Raw genomic sequence first — 19,484 nt, 5'->3', positions numbered from 1 at the left:
GGCTGTAGACAGCAGATAATGTATTTGTGATGTCATTATGAGATGATTTCATTTCACTTATGCGTTTAGGTAGCGGTATAGCACAAATAAAATGAATATAGAATGAACAATAACAAATGAACAATGTAGATAGGAATTTGTGATAGTATGTAGCACACTGTGGCAGGATATTTAGGATAGGAAAAGAAAATGAACAATAACTTAGCAGAAACATTCTTTTCCTCTCAGCTTTTCCCTTCAGGGGTTGCCTCAGTGAATCAATCTTCTCTTGATAAACTTGGCAGAAACATTAACTTTTAGAAATATCTTTATATTCACATTCAGTTATACCATTGCTACTCAAATTGTGGAGCATGCCCTACTGCGGAGATCCGTGTGACCCCGGGGACCATACTTGTTTTTGCTGTATGTCCGTTTTGCAGCCTCTGGCATGGGTCCGGACTTTGTTTTCCCGGTGTGTCCAGATGTGATCCAAGAAAAACATCAAAGCTGTCAGGAACTGAATAGGCAATGAGTGAGGTCATTAGAGGTCAAGAAATACACTTCCGAGATATCCCGGGCCCGAATGAATGTCACCCTGAGGGGATCGTTCACTCTCTCTAGACATCCGTTGAGGCGCGTCCAGACGGATGTGCAGATGAGGAAGATTCGACCCCACTCTCAGGGGGTGGAGGTGATTTACTTTTGTTTAAATAATTATTGCTCACTTTCTGTAAATCCTGTAAACTTCATTTCACTTCTCAAATATCACTATGTTTGTCTGCTATGATATATTAAACTGAAATTGCTGAGACGAACAACCAATGACTTATAAAGGAAAATCTTGAAAATGACCAGGGTTGCCTCAACTTTTTCATACCACTGTATACCACCATCTCAATGGTCAAGGTTGCTTCCTAACAAGGATTTGTTTTTTCCCACTCTTTGAGAGTGGGCAGCTAGGTACCAGGCTGTGTCTTGGACTGGGCCTCCGGGACTAGGATACGTCATTGCGAGTGCACTGGGAGTGTTAGTGGACAAATACAAAGTTGGGTGTACTTTTGTCATCATGTGATGCGTTCCCGCATGTGAATCTCACACAAATTTTAACATGTGCTTGAATAAAGTGGGGCGCAGTGGTTTGTGCACAAAGGACCTTGGTTTGATTCCAACCAGGGGACCTTTCTGTTTCGATTTTGTATGTTCTCCCTGTGTATACATGGGTTTCCTCTGGGTTGTCCAGTTTCCTCCCACAGTCCAAAAACATGCAGATTAATTAGAAAACATTGGGAAAATTGCCCCGAATGAATGAGTTAGTGAATGGTTGTTTGTCTATATATGTGGGATAGAGACAAACGATTGACTGGTGACCAGTCCAGGGTGTACCCCGCCTTTCGCCCGATGACAGCTGGAATAGGCTCCAGTATCCCCCGCTCTTCTTACGTATAACCGTAAGAAGATTGATGGATGGATTGATGGATAGATAGAATAAAGTATAATAGCATATTCACAGTAGGTAGCAGTTTTGCTCTCATTGTCAGAGTGTGTGTGCAGAGTGTTAGCTTTTTTTTTCTTATTTTTTTGCACTAAGCATGCATACATGGAGCAGGAGAAGTGAAGTGAACAAACCCTCAAGAGACACCATGGAAAAATATTTAACAGGGATGATAAGAAAGGTGGTGAGAGACAGAGATAATGAGACAAACGAAAGTCAACCGTAAACTAATACAAGGAAATATGACAAAGTGTATGTAGTGCTTGGGTTCACTGTGACTACGTTGGTAGATGAGGAAAGACGGGAATGTTTACTGTGTCTAAAAATGTTGGCAGTGGACAGCATGAAGCCAAATAAATTAAGGTGTCACTTAAAGACATTACATCCCAATTCCGCTAATATGCCACTTGAGTTTTTTTAGTGAAAACATCCCAAATATTGCCAACAATCATACCGCTTTGTGAAAGCTGCTTCAGTAAACCAGCGAGCACTGTAATGTTAATACAGTTATTCTTTGTTGCAAGTTGATTTATATTTCTTTTTTAGTTTCTTTAATGTTAAAAAGGATACAATGTTGTGCAAATGTTGTATATAACAATAACAATTTTTATAGAAAAGTTTTACAAGTTATAGATGCAACAGAGAGTGGGGGGTCACACTAAATGTTTTCTTCTTCCTGTGGGGGGGCGTAACTGAAAATAATTGAGAAGCACTGAGTTATACATAAAGCAGATCCCCTGCAAAACTTGACCATTGCATTTAACCCATCATAGATTAACCATCAGCAGAATGCCGCCTCAGGATGGCACGGGCCAGTGTCTCCCTGAGCCAGCCTTTGGGGGGGCATTGGCCAGTGTCTCCCTGAGCCAGTCCCAAGCCAGTCCTGGATTAATGCAGAGGGTTGGGTCAGTAAGGGCGTCGGGCGTAAAACTTTTGCCTAAACCAAACATGTGAATCAAACCTATAATGTCATACCGGATTGGTCGAGGCCCGGCTTAACAACAACCGCCTTTGGTACTGATGACCTACAGGACGCCAGTGAAAATGGGGCTATTGTGGGTCGAAGAAGGAGAGGAGGAAGGTGTGTTTGGAAGCAGAGAGACAAGAGGAAAGGCAAGAGTCTGGGACTGAGAGTATGGACTGTCAATATCGGAATGACCAGAAAAGGTTGACAAAAAGGATGAGTTCGTTGACATGATGCAGAGATGGAAGGTGGACATATTGTATGTCCAGGAGACTAGGTGAAAAGGTAGTAAGCCTTGAAGCTTAGGAGCAGGCTTTAAGTTGTACTATCATGGCACTGACAAGAGAAATGGATTCGGAGTGATCTTGAAAGAGGAGTTTGTTAGGAATGTTCTGGAGGTGAAAAGAATATGAGCTAGACTTATGAGTCTGAAACTGGAAATTGAAGATGTGATGCACAATTTTGTTAATGGCTATGCCCTGCAGGTACAATGTGAGTTTGAGGAGAAGGAGACGTTCTAGAATGAGTCAGATGAAATGACGCAGAATGTCCCCAGAGATGAATGGAAATGGGTGCAGACTTCAATGGACATGGTGGTGCAGGCAATGTGAGGAAGAAGTTATGGGCAGATTTGGTATACAGGATAGGAATGCAGAGGGAGGGTGGTTGTTTCTAAATCATACAGCATTGCTGGTCTCACCACTTTCTTGTACAACTTTCCTTTAATTCTGGCTGATCTAGTCTTCTATCCCATCATACCCATGACGCTTTTCTCTACCCTTTCCAACCTGCTCTAATCCGTCTCTTCACTCTTTTCCACTATCTCCATTAATCTAGACTGTTGACGTTAAGTACTTGAAATCCTCCAACTTCTTGATATCCACTTCCTGTAGCCTCACCATTCCATCCAGGTTCCTCTGATTTAATCACATATATTTGGCTTGTTGTGACTAACCTTTCTCTCGTTTCAAGAGCATACCTCCACCTCTCGAGATTTTCCTCAACCTGTTCTCTGCTCTCACTACAGATCACAATGTAATATGTCTGTGAGGTTCTCAGTCACCCTGGTGAATTCTTGTTGAAATCTCCTTGTCTTGGCAAATGGACTTGAATTTCTTCATTTGAAGATGTTACACCCCTCACCCAAGAGGCTTCCTCAATTCTAATTACCTATGCGGAGTTTCTGAATATACCTGATAGGTTTTTGGGCAGATCTAGATTATGGTGATTTGTTATAGAAGGGGAATTGATGTGCAGAAACAAGGTGTAAGGGGGATTGTTATGCTAATGGAGGTGTCGTTCATTGGAATAAAAGGGCAACTTTTATAAAACAGTGTTTTTCAACCACTGTGCTGCAGCTCACTCGTGTGCCGTGACAAATTATCAGGCGTGTTGGGGGAAATTATCCCAATTTCACCTAATGGTCTAAAAAAATTGAAAAAAGAATCAATTATTTTCTGCAATAATATTCAATTGTAAAGTGTCTGTGTCACTGGCAGAGTAATTGTGTAATTCTTTTCCATATCAGTAGGTGGCAGCAGGTAGCTAATTGTTAAATGTCTAATTACTTTGAGACAAGAGAATTAGTGAGTTGGTCGACATAATGCAGAGAAGGAAGGTGGATATACTGTGTGTCCAGGAGACCAAATGGAAAGGTAGTAAGGCTAGAACCTTAGAAGCAGGCGTTAAGTTGTACTATTATGGTGCTGACAAGAAGAGAAATGGAGTAGGAGTTATCTTGAAGGAAGAGTTTGTTAGGAACGTCCTAGAGGTGAAAAGAACGTCAGATAGACTTAAGAGTCTGAAACTGAAAATGGAAGGTGTGATGCTCAATGTTGTCAGTGGCTATGCCCCGCAGGTGGGATGTGAATGAAGATGTAGTCTACCTGCGTGCTCCTACCTCCACTCTTATAAGTTACCCCGTGTTCCTGTTTTTTCAGGAAAAAGGTGTTCACTACAGCCATTTCCATCCTTTTTGCAAAATCTACCACCCTCTGTCCCTCTGCATTCCTATCCTGGATACCAAATCTGCCCATCACTTCTTCATCTATGGCCTTCACCAACATGTCCATTGAAGTCTGCACCAATTACCACTCTCTCATTTCTGGGAATATTCTGCATCACTTCATCTAAATCATTCCAGAACTTCTCCTTCTCTTCAGATTCACATCCCACCTGCGGGGCATAGCCACTGACAACATTGAGCATCACACCTTCCATTTCAAGTTTCAGACTCTTAAGTCTATCTGACTTTCTTTTCACCTCTAGGACGTTCCTAACAAACTCCTCCTTCAAGATAACTCCTACTCCATTTCTCTTCTTGTCAGTACCATAATAGTACAACTTAAAGCCTGCTCCTAAGCTTCTAGCCTTACTACCTTTCCACTTGGTCTCCTGGAAACACAGTATATCCACCTTCCTTCTCTGCATCATGTCGACCAACTCTCTACCTTTTCCTGTCATAGTCCCGATATTCTAAGTCCCTACTCTCAGTCCCAGGCTATTTCCTTTCCTCCTCTCTCTCTGCTTCCAAACACTTCTTCTTGTTCTTGTTCTTCGACCCACTGTATCCCAATTTCGATTAGTACCCTGGAGGTCATCAGTACCAATGGCGGTCGTTGTTAACCCGGTCCACGACCGATCCGATATGATATGGTTATATATGACTCGCATGTTTTGTTTTGGCAAAAGTTTTACGCCGGATGCCCTTCCCTACGCAACCCTCTGCATTTTTCTGGGCTTGGGACCGGCACAGGGAGACACTGCTCCGTGCCCCCCCCCAAGTCAGGCTTGGAGAGACACGGGCCAGTGCCGCCCTGAGGCTGCATGAAAATACGGCACTACCTCAAGGTTACAATTTTGTCTTGAAATGAAGATTGTAGAATGTAGATCAATGTAGATTATTATTATGTGGACTTTTTTTAATATTTTCCAAGAAAAGTTCAAGCAATTTCTTTAATTTTTTGGAGGAGGAATATCTTGAATATTGATATATTTGTATTGCCATTTTTAGACATTTGGTTACAAATTCTAATATATTGTCTTGCAGTTTGATTGTTTTTTATAATTTTTGTTATGCATGATGCTTTGTCATAATTTAACTTTGACTAGAGAACTAGTGGAACAGCCTTACTTTCTCTTGATATTTTAATTGACTTTTTTTTTTTTTACTTCTTAGAATATAATATCTAGCATTTTATGGACCCCTGGTCCTTGTGATTTCCTTAGAAGTTGTTGAAGTCAGAGCTGAATGACTTCAATGAAACCTAAATTCCTGATTTTTCCTTTCAGGAGATGGAGCGGGAGATCTCCTTTCGGACAGAGTGTGGACTCTACTATTCGTACTACAAGCAGATGCTGCAGGCCCCATCCATTCTGGAAGGTATTGATCATCTGTATCAACTTTTTATTACTTTTATCAAAGTAGGTAATCCGTTAAGCTTACCTGGAACACTCTAAGGTGTTTAATAAACCTCAAGCCTAAGCAGAGATAGCATCATGGCTAGTCAACTGTAAATATAGGTGGGTCTTGTATGAGCATGGAATATCTCAGTAGAGCATGGAACATCTCAGTGGAGACTGAGATTAAAAGATTAGAGATGGCGCCATCAGCATAATGGATACCAGGTATGTCCATCCATGCATCCATCTTCTACCGTCGGGGACAGGCCTAGACTTCCCTGGCCCGGGCCACTTGGTCCAGTACTTCTGGGGTGATCCTGAGGTGTAGAGACATAGACCCTCTAGTATATCCTCGGTCTTCCCCAGAGCCTCATCTCCGTTGGACATGCCCGAACACCTCACTGAGGAGGCGTCCAGGAGACATCCTGACCAGATGTCCAAGCCACCTCATCTGGCTCTTCTCCACATGGAGGAGCAGGGAGGCTACTCTGAGCCCCTCCTAAAAGGCCGAACTCATCACCCTATCTCTCAGGGAGAGCCCAGACACCCAGTGGAGAAAACTCATTTTGCCCAATTGGATTTGCGACCTTTCTTTCTGTCACGACCCACAGTTTGTGACTATTGGTAAGGGTTAGACCATAGATTGACAATCGATCAGTTTTGTTTTGATTTGGCTCAGCGCCTTCCTCAGATTTCACGTCACTCCTGACGGCACACAGATCTGTCTGTTGATCTCCTGGTTCATCTTTTCCTCACCTGTGAACAACAATAAAATACTTGAACTCCTCCACTTGAGGTAGGATCTCTTCCACGACCTAGATTGGGCACTCCTCTTTCTGGCTGAGAACTAGGGTCTTGGATTTGGAGGCGCTGATCCTTATTCTGGCTGCTTCACAATCTGCTGGGAACTACTCCAGCGAGAGCTGGAGATTGCTGTCTGATGAAGCCAATAGAACCACACCATCAGCAAAATGCAGAGACACAATTCTGAGGCTATAAAACCGGATCCCCTTGACACCCTGGCTGTGCCTAGATATTCTGTCCATAAAGTTATGAACAGTATCTGTAACAAAGAGCCACCCTGACAGAATCAAACCCTCACTGGAAAAAATCTGACTTACAACCGCCAATGTGGACCACGCTCTAACACTGATTCAATAAGGGCCTGTATTCCAGGGTTTGGTACGCGAAAACTCCTGAAGCACCCCCCACAGGATTCCCCTGGGGACACGGTCGAATGCCTTCTCTAGGGCCACAAAACTAATATAGATTGGTTGGGCAAACTCTCCCGCAAGGGCCCTATTGAGGGTATAGAACTGGCACATCATTTATCAACCGTGCGTACACACAAAAGTGTGCATGATCATTTTCATGCAAATTTTACTTGAGTGTAGGAACATGGATAAACCTACACACAACTCTAACCATGCCTATGCACAAAACCTAGTGGTAGATTAATGAAACTGCAAATAGAAGGCAATCAGTCATTGTGGTCAGCGATCTTAAACCTCACACATGCCCTTGGTCCCTCTAACAAATAAGATTTCTCAATGACTTAATTTATTCGACAATTTGAATAATTGATGTTTCAAATTATAAAAGACAAGATGGTTGATTCAGCACGGTGGCACAGTGGTTGTTGGTGTTCGACCCCAAAGCACGAAGTACCCTGGTTCGATTTTTGACAAGGGGACCCTCTGTGTGGAGTTTGCACGTTCTCCCCACTCTAACATGTGTTGTCCCTCTAATGAACTAATTTCTGATCATCCTCATCACTCCCAAAGAGAACATCTTCATCTCTGCTACCTCCATCTGTCCTTTGTCTTTTCCTCAATTTGTTTGTGAATATTTATTGTTTATGGGTTCTCCGGTTTCCTCCCACAGTCCAAAAACATGCAGCATGAGTGGGTGAGTGAATGGTTGTCTGTCTGAATTATGTGCCCTTGCGATTGTACCTACTCTCTTGCCTGATGACCGTTGGGATCAGCTCCAGCATCCCCTCCAACACTGAGTGCAGGATAAGCGGAAGACGATGGATGGATGGATGGATGAAGAAGGTTGATTTGCTGTGGCGATTCTTGAAGGGAAAAGCCGAAAGGAGAAGAATACAAATGATAAAAGACAGCTTTGACAGGGGCAAACCAAAAAGAACTTGAAAGGCACATGTCCTACCTTATATTCCACTATTGGGGTATTTGGAGAACCCATGTTTTCAAAGAGAGGGCTGATGTGCCTAGCGAGAGCATGGAGTGGCTTCTAAGCAGGTACGACTTCCTCAAAAATGTAGTGACTGATTTATGCTGAGATTTCCAACCCATGCTGGAGCAAGACAAATGTACCAAATCCATCCAATTTCACTTCCAGCTCCTGTGTATCCTAAGATTTTTGGCCTCTTAAACATTTCAACGGTAGATTGGAGACACATTCGGTATTTCACAGCTGACAGTAAGCACAATTATACCGGCATCTTTGGATGCAATAACGTCTTTAGCCACAACTTACATCAAGTTCCCATACCGACATGACCAACAGCCTGATATTAAACAAGGATTTCATACCATCGCCTGATTGCCAAACTTAATTTGAGCCATAGATTGCACCTACATTGCAATCAAAGCACCACTACACAATTAATCCAGTCACGTGAACAGGAAAGGATCTAACTCAATCAATAAACAAATGATCTGTGATCCACATATCTCTGTAAAACGTTATTGCTCGCTGGCCTGGATAAACCCACAATTCATTCATGAGTGGGTGTGGGCCTCCAAGCAGGAGCTGTTGAGGATGGCTAGCTGATTGGTGTGTTATGACTGTTCAATTTTTTTTTCTGGGCTTCATATGATTATCATAACATCTCTATGATGATCTGTTAGTCATGACATGCTTTTTGGTAATTACTTATGTCACACCATTTCTTTTTATTTCTGATACTACTCAATCTTCTGATCAAACAGAATTAACTAATACCTACTCCCACATTGAAATCTTATATTTGTTTGTCACACTGGCATTAAATCATCCAAACAGTATTTCATGGTCAACTTTCCCCATGAGAACCTCAATCTTCATGCTTGTAAAATTGCTCTTCTTGGACCTTAAAGGGATTACTACTTCCATATATGGTAAATTGGGGGCATTTCTGCAAATTAGACTAAATATTCATGAGCATGGGTGTTTCGAACTGGTGGGATTTATCAACTGAGATCACTTACAAGTGTTTATGACAGGTGTCCGCACATTCATAACTATGGATATTTTTTTGTACTTACGTACGCTCCAAATTTTTAGTCTTAGGCAAAAATTTCGAACCTTTCTACGCACAGTTGATGAATTAGGGTCCTAGTCCACTGTTCCACAACCAGGACAAAAAACACACTGCATCTCCTGGATCTCAGGTTCAATGACCCGGTAAACCCTCCTCTCCAGGACCCCCAAGTACTTTTCCACCAATTCCCCTTTTTAAAGAGGTGGATCACCACCCTAGTTTGCCAATTTACAGGCACTCCCCAACCTTCCACATGATGTTGCAGAGATGTGTTAGCCAGGTCACCCCTAAGGCATCCAGAGCCACGTATAGCTCACCCCCCACCAGGGCCTTGCCACTGAGGAGCTTTTTGACTACCTCGGCAACTTCAGCCCTAGAAATAGGAGAGTCCACCCCAGAGTCCCCTGACACTGCTTCCTCATTGGAAGGCGTGTTGTCAGGATTGAAGAGGCCCTGGGAGTATACCTTCCACTGATTCACAACGGAGTCGAGGACAGCAGCCTGCCATCCCCACTATACAGTCAGTATAGACGGTGTACTGATTCCCCCTCCTGAGTCAGGGGATGGTGGATCAGAATCTCCTTGGAGGCCTCCAGAAGTCCTCCTCCATGGCCTGATCGAATTCCCCCCACAACTGAGTTTTTGCCTCGAAAAGCAAACAGCCGTGTGCCACTTGGCCCCCCGGTACCTGTCAGCTGCCTCTTGAGCCCAGCAGGCCAGAAGTGCTCAATAGGACTCCTTATTCAGTTTGACTGTGTCCGTCACCGCAGCACTCTACCAATGGGCTGACAGGCACGGACCACCTTATGGCCAAAGCTCCGGTCTGCCGCCTCAACAATGGAGGCACAGAACATGGCCTACTTGAACTCAATTTCCCACGTCTCTCTCAGGCCGTAGTTGAGGCACTGCTGGAGTTGATAGTTGTGAAAGTTCTGAAAGGAGACCCCCATTCGTGAAAGGATACTCTCCCAGATGTTATCAACAGACCCTCACAATTCATTTGGGTATGTTAGAGGTGTCTTGTCTTACATCAAATTAATTTTTAAGGCCGATGTCAGAAATTGTCTTAAGCTGACAGGTAAGTAGCAAAATAAGCAACATATCCCTTCGAAATCAGCAAGAAATGGAGAAGAAAATTTTTTGAATAAGAAAAAATCTAAAAATTATAATGAAAGTACCATTATTTGTGATCAAAAATATCAGCAAGAGAAAACAAAATTAACTGCCGTAAATCACACAATAATTAAAAAAATGCCTTAAGTTAATGTAAACATTAGTAGAAGTCTCAAAATATTCTTCAAAAAAATCCCATCTCCTTTCAATCAGAAATAAGTGACTTTAAAACCTTATCAAAACAACAAGGGCCACAGATTTAACTATCTCACCTCAATTTGCTAGTGATAACTTCAAAATCATTCTCTTTATTACCCATTATTGTCACAAATGATACAGCTAGGCATTTAACTATTATCTTTTTTTTTTGTTATTGGTTTTTTACTTCATTTTCAGGCTTCACAAACAAAGGATTTAAGCCTTCATCTTTGGAGATTTGAAGACACTGAAACGAATCACTGCTCTAAAAGCCTGGAAGGAAAAGAGTGACTAGTGTTGTCCAATTATTTTAACTTTACTGTAAGTTTCCAGTGAGGAAAATAATTGAGCTGCCTGGTGATGCCTGGCTGACTGCCCACCCCTCACCCCCTAACTCAGTAACCAATCTGTGCACCGAGGCCAAGATTGCTATTAAAATCCTTTTTTTTTTAGATAGTCTCCTGTGCATTATATGTAATGACCGCTTTTAAAAAAAATGCATCCGTAGTGTCACACATAATCTTTGGCCAAAAACTATATACTATTTAGCATATGTGTCTCAAGGTCTGTGGGCCCAAATTCGAATTAATTATCTTCGGCCCGTTTGATAATATTTAATTACAATTGACTATACGCACCATCATAATACTGGAAGTCCCACTTCCAGGGCTCTGACACAGCATCATGGGCCCACTCGTTCATCAGCACCCTTATGAACCTACTCACCCGTGTCACCCTTTCCCAAAAAATGGCAATAAAATGGGATAGTTGGCAAGCGATTACTGCAGACAGTCCTGCTACAAATTCCTTTTAAAATCATAATGTAGTTTGCTGAGTTGAAGCTTCCTCAAGGTCCTAAAATAACTAACAAGACTGTGGAAATCCATGCGGTCCTAAAATAACTGACAAGACTGGAAATCCATGCCAAAAACACATTAAACTAACAAAGAAGCAGTTTTTGCTTTGTTTCTAATTATCTGATCAGCTTTCTGAATATTATGAGTGTTATTTCTTTAAATTATAAACATTTTTTTGGAAAATTTGTTGTATTTTTGGTATCATTCTCAGCCAACTCTTATCAAGTTTTTGTATTGTTAATACAGATACAGAGATTAGCACTCACTATAGTTTAAGGATAGATTTATGCAAATGGTCTTTAGTGTTCATGTCTACCGTCATCTACATACTAGATTGACAAAGTATATACTATATTGTCCATTATAATAATTATCAGTTCATGTTGTTTTCAGAAATAGTGACATAGACTTATCCATGTTACCAGGACTCTTCGAGCTTATTCATGACAACATGACAGAATCCAGGAGGACCATTAATCTCCTACAGCGGATGAATATTTACCAGGAGGTCTTCCTCAGTGTTCTCTACAGACTACTGCTCCTACAGGTGAATCATCATGCAACACCAGAGCAACACCAACATTTTCATGTTGATATACCAAATAAAATGCTGACTGTCCATCGTTGCACAGTATATTCAGCTATTCATACTTTTTAAAAGAATTATTAAATCCCCTTGGGCATATTCTTCTAAAGATTATGTGAGGCATTTTATATAATGTGAAATTCTTACATTTTGTGAAGCTCCCCCCCCAAATAAACATACATTCATTATTCATTATCTATACCGCCTACCTGCATTCAGGGTCTTAGGGTTGCAGGAGCCTACTCGAGCTGTCATTGCAAGAAAGGCAGGGTACATCCTGTACAGTCGCCAGTCAATCGCAGGGCCACATCTAGAGAAAAACAACAATTTACTTGCTCAATCACAAGCCTTGATGATTTTGGGTCTCCAGTTAACCTTCTGCGTGTTTTTGGATTCTGTGAGGAAACCCATCAAGACACATGCAAAACATGTGTCATGCAAACATGCAAACTCCACACAGAAAGAACCTCTGAGGGAATCGGACCATCCTCTGAGGCCGAAGCGTTAGCCACTCCCCCACCATGCCACTTTCTTTACAATATTTTTCTATTTTTATTTTAGTTTCTAAACTGAATCATTGTATTTATTAACAAAATATTTTTATTAGTCTTGGCAGTTTCTATTTTTCTACTCACTAATTTAATTCACAGTTCAGACATTATACCGTATTTTCTGGACTTTAAGCCACTACTTTTTTCATTGGTTTTGAACCATGAGGCTTATATAAAGGTGCGGCTATTCTGTGGATTTTTCTTCCATCGCTAGGGGCGCTCTAACAGGAATGACAGTCAAAACTAAGAAAAAACAATTCAAGGAAGAAATTGCAACTTTTTTTTAGCAGATAGAACATGAACGACAAATGACCAACTATTAGTAATTTTCAAATCCTTGCCCTTTCATCATGAAATCCACACGAAGAAGTTCGTACGATGCAAATTTTAAATTCCCGGGTAGCAATCTTGCTACCCAGGAAGGAACCGCACTGCTGCATACAAGCTTAGTGTCAATAAATCTATGGTGAGACGCTGGAGGTGGCTGTGGGAAGAGCTCATGCAATGCCAAAAGTTGAGAAAAGCTTTTAGAGGACATAAAAGCAGGTGGCCTCATCTTGAAAATGTCCTGGAGGACTGGGTGAACATACAGAGAGCAAGTGACTAAGGTGTATCCACTGTACAGCACCGACTTAGAGCCAAAACACTCACCCGCAAAATGAATATTGATGATATGATGTCAGTGGATCTTAACAGCGTGGAATGTTGTGAAAGAATCCACCATCACCAACGGGTTCCAAAAGGCTGGACTGCTGCGCACCTTCAGAGCCAACTTCACCAATGGATGATAGTGACACAAAGAGCAAGACTGATAGAGAAAGAGGTGACGAAGTGGTTATGAGGTTGTTTAACTCAGACACTGAAGAAGACGACCTCATGGGTTTCAGCGAAGATGATTAACGTGCTTTGTGATTACAAACACAGAAGAAATAAAGATAGAGAAATAAATACTGTTTATTTTCTCTCTGTTCCATTTTGATCAGCAAAGTTGCTGCCGTGTTAAAAGACACTGTTCAAGTACGTAAATGTACATTTACAGTTCAAAATCGTTCTTCACATGCAGTAAATATAATTTTTCAATTTAGATATCTGCGGCTTATAACCTGGTGCGACTCTTATATCCTTTTATTATTATCATTTTATTATTAAATAGAGCGAATGTGGCTTATATACAGGTGCGGCTTATAGCGGTACTCCAGAAAATACGGTAGTTATTAATTCATTTCATTTTTGGTTAATCCTATTCCATTGTTTATTTCATGCATTTAATTTTTTTTGAAGCATCATTAAAATTCTTGTATCACTCACTGCATTATGATAGTTGCAGATTCTACACAGGTATCTGAAAAGCTGTGGTATTTCCCACCTTAAGCAGACCAGTCTTTGTGTCTGGGAAATCAGCTCATATATACAAAAGGTCCATTTGTCCCATCAGTTTCCATGCTGACACAAGCGTCTAAACTTTGGAAATGTTGTCAAATGAAAATGTTGTTTCTCTGCTGACACGTCACTCTCTGTCACTGGACTTATTTTCGAACAAATTAAGAAAAAGTGTGCATATGTGTGTGTCTTCCAGTCTTATCTGGAGCCAGTCTATTTCTACATTTACACAGTTTTCTCCCTCCAAGCCGTGTATGTGATTGCACTGTACCTCACAGCATGGTTGCTGTCAGGCTCCTGGTTAGCTGGGGGGCTCACTGGGATCTGGTACATCCTCAACAGGTTGGTCTTTCCTGCTTGCTCCTATTTGCATGATGAGTGTGGCCCACCTCACACATGCACTTGACTGTGTAAATAGCAGAGCATTTTAACTTTACGATGCAGTGCTTTAATGAGGGTCTTGTTATGAGCATCAAGTGATGAACTCACAATTGTAAGTGAAACCCAACTGGTATATCAGTGTCCAAGCACTGGCTTGGACAATTTGCATGAATACTCATGGTTTTTATATTTTGTATATTTTACTGACAGAGGCTCTATTAAAAACACTCATGAATATATTGTGTTTTTACACAATGAGGAAGACTCAGAGCAATAGTCCACAACATTTTACAGTTATTAGATTATACATGAAGCTTATCATGAAAGTGGTGTGCATTTGATATCCTCCATTTAAATTCTTGTTTTTACGCATTTTTCTCTAGAATCTAATTTCTGCAAATGCAGTGAAAAAAAGACAAGAAATACAAACAAACAAAACTCATTTCTATTGACATTTATGTCTTTATACTCAAAATTTCAACACTATTTTTCAATTTGGGCATATTGATCATATTGATTCTTCTATTGAATGTACATGGCCGGCTGTAATTATTAATGTGGTGAAGGTCAAGGTCTTTTACACAACCCAACAGAGATATAATTAACAAAAAAAAATGAACAATAAAGGTTGATAATTTAAGAATGTCTGTGTAATTAAGAATAATTGTGCAATCACTTTTAATGGGAATAGAGGTACTGGTAAATTACAAAAAAATGCATGGCCTGAAGTAAGTAAGCTAAAGGAAGCGGAACTCTAACAGAACCGATTTATCATTTTCGTAACAGGGTAGATACAACTAGAGTGGAGTTCACCATCTCCCTCAGAGAGAACTGGTCTCTGCCCTTCCTGGCACTGCAGGTCACTGGTGTTACCTGTTACCTCCGGCCGCAGCTCACTGCCTTACAGCAGGTTAAAACTGCTCACTGAAACAGAGATTATGAATTTACCAAAATCAGTCAGCCTCAGTGCCCTGACTTCTGTGTTTGTATCTGGCTTTCCTCAGAAGGTGATGGTATGGTTGATGTATGTGACAACCTTCTGCTTCTGCCTTACATGGCAGTTCAACCAGTTCATCCTGTTGGTTCAGGCTCTTGTCATTTACATACTGGACAGTGTCGATTTTCTTACCACTAAACAGGTACGTCTGCAAAATCAGTGGTGTGTCAGGTATGTGCAGAATCAATAAATCAAAAAACCTTTTTCTTTGCTGCTTTTGTCTGTCCTTCCACAAACGTTTACGACTTTGTCTGTGTATATAATTTTGTCTTTGAAGAATATCTATTTCATTTGATCTGAATTCTCAGATAACTAGTTTAGAAATGACTGCAGAAGTCAATACGAAATTAGTTAATTTGTCATCAAAGTCAAATATATAAAAGAACAAAATTACATGAACTCAGAAGTCAGCTCTGTAATGTAGTTACCTTTGTAATGAGTTATTCAGCAGACTAAAATAGTTTTAAATTATCTAATGATTAATTATGAATTAATTAATTAATGATCATTAAAAGAATATTCAAATGAAAAAAACACAACCAATGGAAATGTCTGTGAAGGTTCTTAGTCATCCAGGTCATGGTGAATTCTGTTGAAATCATCTTGTCTTGGCAACTGGACTTAAATTTCTTTACTTGAAGACGTTCAACCCCTCATCCGAGAGGCATCTTCAATTCTAATGACCTATGGGGAGTTAACAAATATAACTGCTAAGTTTTTGGGCGGTTCTTGATTATGGTGGCTTGTTTTACCTGTATAAGTGGAAGACTTGATCAGCAGAAACTAGGTGTAAGGGGGGTTGTTTGTTTGAACAAAAGAGCCAGTTAGTGGGATTATCTGGATTGGAATGTGAAAAGGTTAAGCTAAACAAAAAGTGAAACCTGTTGGATGAACTGAGGGTAATGGGAATGTTGACTCTGGTGGTGGGTCTTTCCTGGTTGTTTGGAGGGTGCTGATAGACCTGCCCAAAAACTTGACAGTCATTTGGAAACTCCCCTTGGACATTAGAACCGAAGAAGTTTCTCAGATGAGTGGTGAAACAGCTTCAAGTGAAAGAATTCAAGTCCAGTTTCCAAGACAAAAAGATTCTGACAAGAACTAACAAATGGAAAATCCAGAAAACCCAGGTTAAATTTTTTCCATAAAAATACAAGTGATGGAAACTCATGAAGATCACTGAAAGGCCTGTAATCTCTGTAATCTCTCCATTACTCTCTGAGAAGGATCATATTTGTCTTTCTTGTATTTCTCAGCAGTGTGTCTCATTTTTCAGTCATGAGTCATTTTTGTGTGATGAATTGCCTATCTTCCAGGTTATCAGTGGATAAACATCCAAAGCCATGCATTTTGGCCAATTTGATGGTCACAATTGGCTCTGATCGGCATGAGAATATTTCTTGGTGCCAACCTGTTAATTGAGAATAATGGTACTTAAAATTACTTAAAATATAAAAATAATTGTACTTGCAAAACCATGGGAAACAAATTGACAAAAATATGAAAAAGAAAATCACAAATCACCCATAAGTAGACAGAAATCACCATAGGTAATTCCCATCAATTTCTGTCTTTCAGGAATATATATTTTTTTACTTTAAGTAAAAGAACATTGTTGGTGAAGACAATTCAAATTACTCAATATTGCGCTGAATTTTCTGTCCTAACATAACAACAAATGTTGCAGTAGTTGTGTGTATTTTGCTGATAGTCATGATTCTTTGTTTCCAGGTGACTACATTGTATTTTGTTCAGGTGAGCAGTCTGCTGAGCGTATGGCTCCTCCAGTTCTGCAATTCCATGATACTGGGATCTCTGGTGCTGAGCTTCATCCTGGCATCGGTATTCATCAGGCACTACCAGGTCAGACTGAACATGAATGAGCAGGCCTGTTCAGCAGATGAAGTCCAGTTTATACAAAGCAGACATTTCCACTTTGGCTCCTAACTCATTCAGCTTAATCACATTTGATCCCAGAAACAATTACAGAAAAATTCAACTGGACAAGACAACAATTATATAAGACCTAGTGTTAAGTAATTTCTATTAAAATGGCAACAGTTAAATAAAGAGCTAAACAATAAAAAAAAACATCATATTTTAAAGTAGGTGTGCCCATAGTCACTTTTTAAATGACCATGTGAAAATAATTTACCTACACTGAAAAAGTTGAATATATATTTATCTATATAACACAATATATGTTTGTGTATGTTGCATAACTACATGAACCCTTACAGCACACTACAAGAGACTACATTTTGGTAGTTGCCTCACTGTTAATTGCCATTGAACCCATGCAGTTAGCAGCATAGTCTGGACAGTAGCTGCCAGTAGCTGGTCTTCAGCTTTCAAAATTAGTCCTGAGAAAAATTACTGCTGTCTGGACAACTTTGATTTTAGTTTCATCCCCTTTCTCCCTATCTCGCTTATTTGGAAGAAATTTCTGTTGTAGCTTTTATGTCTGAAAGAAGATTCAGGCAAAGACAGATTAGGCAAATTCACTTTGAATGTGACATTGCGCAAGTCCATTGCTCATGGAAGTGAAAAGTTTTCAGTTTCTTACTTTATTCGGCTCACTCACTCATGTTTGACCCTTTCGTCATAAATAATAATTTGAAAGGCTTACTTATCTTTTAGCTTGCTAGAACTTGCAGTTGTCTGGACACGGGATGGTGACTCGTGTGTCAACAAAAACAGAATCTCAAACTAGCTCCCCTGTACAGTAGTCATTCATTTAGCGCAGGGTTTGTGTTCTAGAGCCAGTTATGATCAACAAATATCTGCAAAGTAGCAACCATATTTGTATTGTATTATTTATAAATATTTCAAAGCTTTATGATGCTTATAAACACTTCCTATACTCTTAAATGGTGATTTCATGTCTAATGTGAAACAGACAAGGCGAGGTGCTGAATACATGGCATGCGCAGGAGATGCAGATAATGATGCTGTGGTCGCTGAGCCAGCCATAGCTCAGGATACAGAACACCATGCTCTGCACCATGCTTATTTTACCATAAAAAATAAAAATACTGTTTTAACTCTGTGGTAATGTTGAGAGTAATGTTTAGATTCCTTATGATTTCCTACTGCCTGTGAGTGTGAACATGGGGGCTGGGTGTGTTCGCACATACCCAGCCAAGTATGAGAGGAGATAAGGTTAATTTGAGCTGCTGTTGTTGTGGGTTTTTTGGCGTAACTGTTCTAATTAAAGAAAGGTTTGTTAACCGAGAACTAGTCATCCTTGAACACATCCAGTCAGATGTTACAATACATTTTTACCACAAAAACCTGTGGTATGACAAAAAATCTATATAAATTAGTACCACGAAACATGGAGGCTGGGAAAGGTGAACTGCGTTATAGCGAGGGACTACTTTTTTTCAAGTGCTGTAGGGAGGATGGATGACAGACTTTGATTGGCGTGCAATCTACCAACATTACCTTCGGTCAGTAGATCGCGATCGACATACTGGGAACCCCTGTTTTCAAGTGCTGTGGACATTATCACTACTGATTGGCCCTGTTCTTCAGGCTAGTCTAAAGACTGGGAGCCTGTTGGTCCGTCTGGGGAAACTGCTTCTCCACAGCCTTCTGGTGCTCATCCTCACTGTTACCATCAACTACTTTGTCAAGGTACTTCTGCTCTTCGACCTTTTTCCAAGTAAAAGAGACATTAAAAGCGGACAAGGTAGCCCTTTTCACCTGTTTATCACAATGTGTGTGCTAGTCATCTGCATGTTGTATCAAAAGGAACACCCTGGCCCATCATAGTCTTCTCCCTATACCCCCCCACACTATTCAGTTTATTTTGTTATTTACACTTCATTGCAGTGTTTTGTTCCTGAAAATGACTGTGTGTGTGTGTGTGTGTGTGTGTGCGTGCGTGCGTGCGTGCGTGTGTGTATCTACAGATTTTGCTTCAGCTCAAATCAGATGAGCACATCTTTAAATTTCTCATGTCGAAGTTTGCCCTGGGATCCACTAGGTATGAAAACAAAACTGCAGACATATACAAAATCTGCTTTTTTTTTTTTCAACAGTGGCTCTCCTCTGAAACACATGCCATTTTTGAGGACAGAATTGAATACCCACCTCAAGACTTGATTCCGCGTTACTGTATTACTCATTGCTGGATTAGTAGGGCATACCTTAGTGTGAGTAAATGATAGATGAAGACATCACAGCCACAGGCTCCCCATCGTAAAGGTGGCAGTGCACGTTCAGATGCTCTGTAGTAAGAAATAGGCCTTAGGCTGGCAGATTTAAGAGCTCAAACACAACACCACACGATTGGTCTTTCAATTATTCAG

The 19,484-nt window shown here is 40.6% G+C and overlaps 1 protein-coding gene across 12 annotated transcripts in view; it reads left to right on the top strand.

Moving 5' to 3' along the window:
- Window positions 1–19,484, top strand: part of dpy19l3 (dpy-19 like C-mannosyltransferase 3) — a 52,929-nt gene that overhangs the window by 5,649 nt on the left and 27,796 nt on the right. For 6 of the 12 annotated variants that reach the window (XM_086143660.1, XM_086143661.1, XM_086143663.1 and 3 more), the window contains 8 exons: window positions 5,730–5,820; window positions 11,702–11,823; window positions 13,990–14,135; window positions 14,961–15,084; window positions 15,179–15,313; window positions 16,900–17,031; window positions 18,706–18,807; window positions 19,086–19,159. In XM_086143660.1, coding sequence (XP_085999786.1) covers window positions 5,730–5,820; window positions 11,702–11,823; window positions 13,990–14,135; window positions 14,961–15,084; window positions 15,179–15,313; window positions 16,900–17,031; window positions 18,706–18,807; window positions 19,086–19,159 — 926 coding nt within the window. Of the gene's footprint in view, window positions 1–422; window positions 674–929; window positions 1,028–5,729; window positions 5,821–10,617; window positions 10,741–11,701; window positions 11,824–13,989; window positions 14,136–14,960; window positions 15,085–15,178; window positions 15,314–16,899; window positions 17,032–18,705; window positions 18,808–19,085; window positions 19,160–19,484 lie in introns of all 12 variants that reach the window. The other 6 variants (XM_086143662.1, XM_086143667.1, XM_086143669.1 and 3 more) reach the window with 6 other exon arrangements.

This window comes from Fistularia commersonii, chromosome 3, assembly GCF_037954325.1.
Source record: "Fistularia commersonii isolate RoL2024-O1a breed Wild chromosome 3, RoL_Fcom_v1.0, whole genome shotgun sequence".
Taxonomy (NCBI): Eukaryota; Metazoa; Chordata; class Actinopteri; order Syngnathiformes; family Fistulariidae; genus Fistularia; species Fistularia commersonii.
This window is presented reverse-complemented; position numbering and strand designations above follow the sequence as displayed.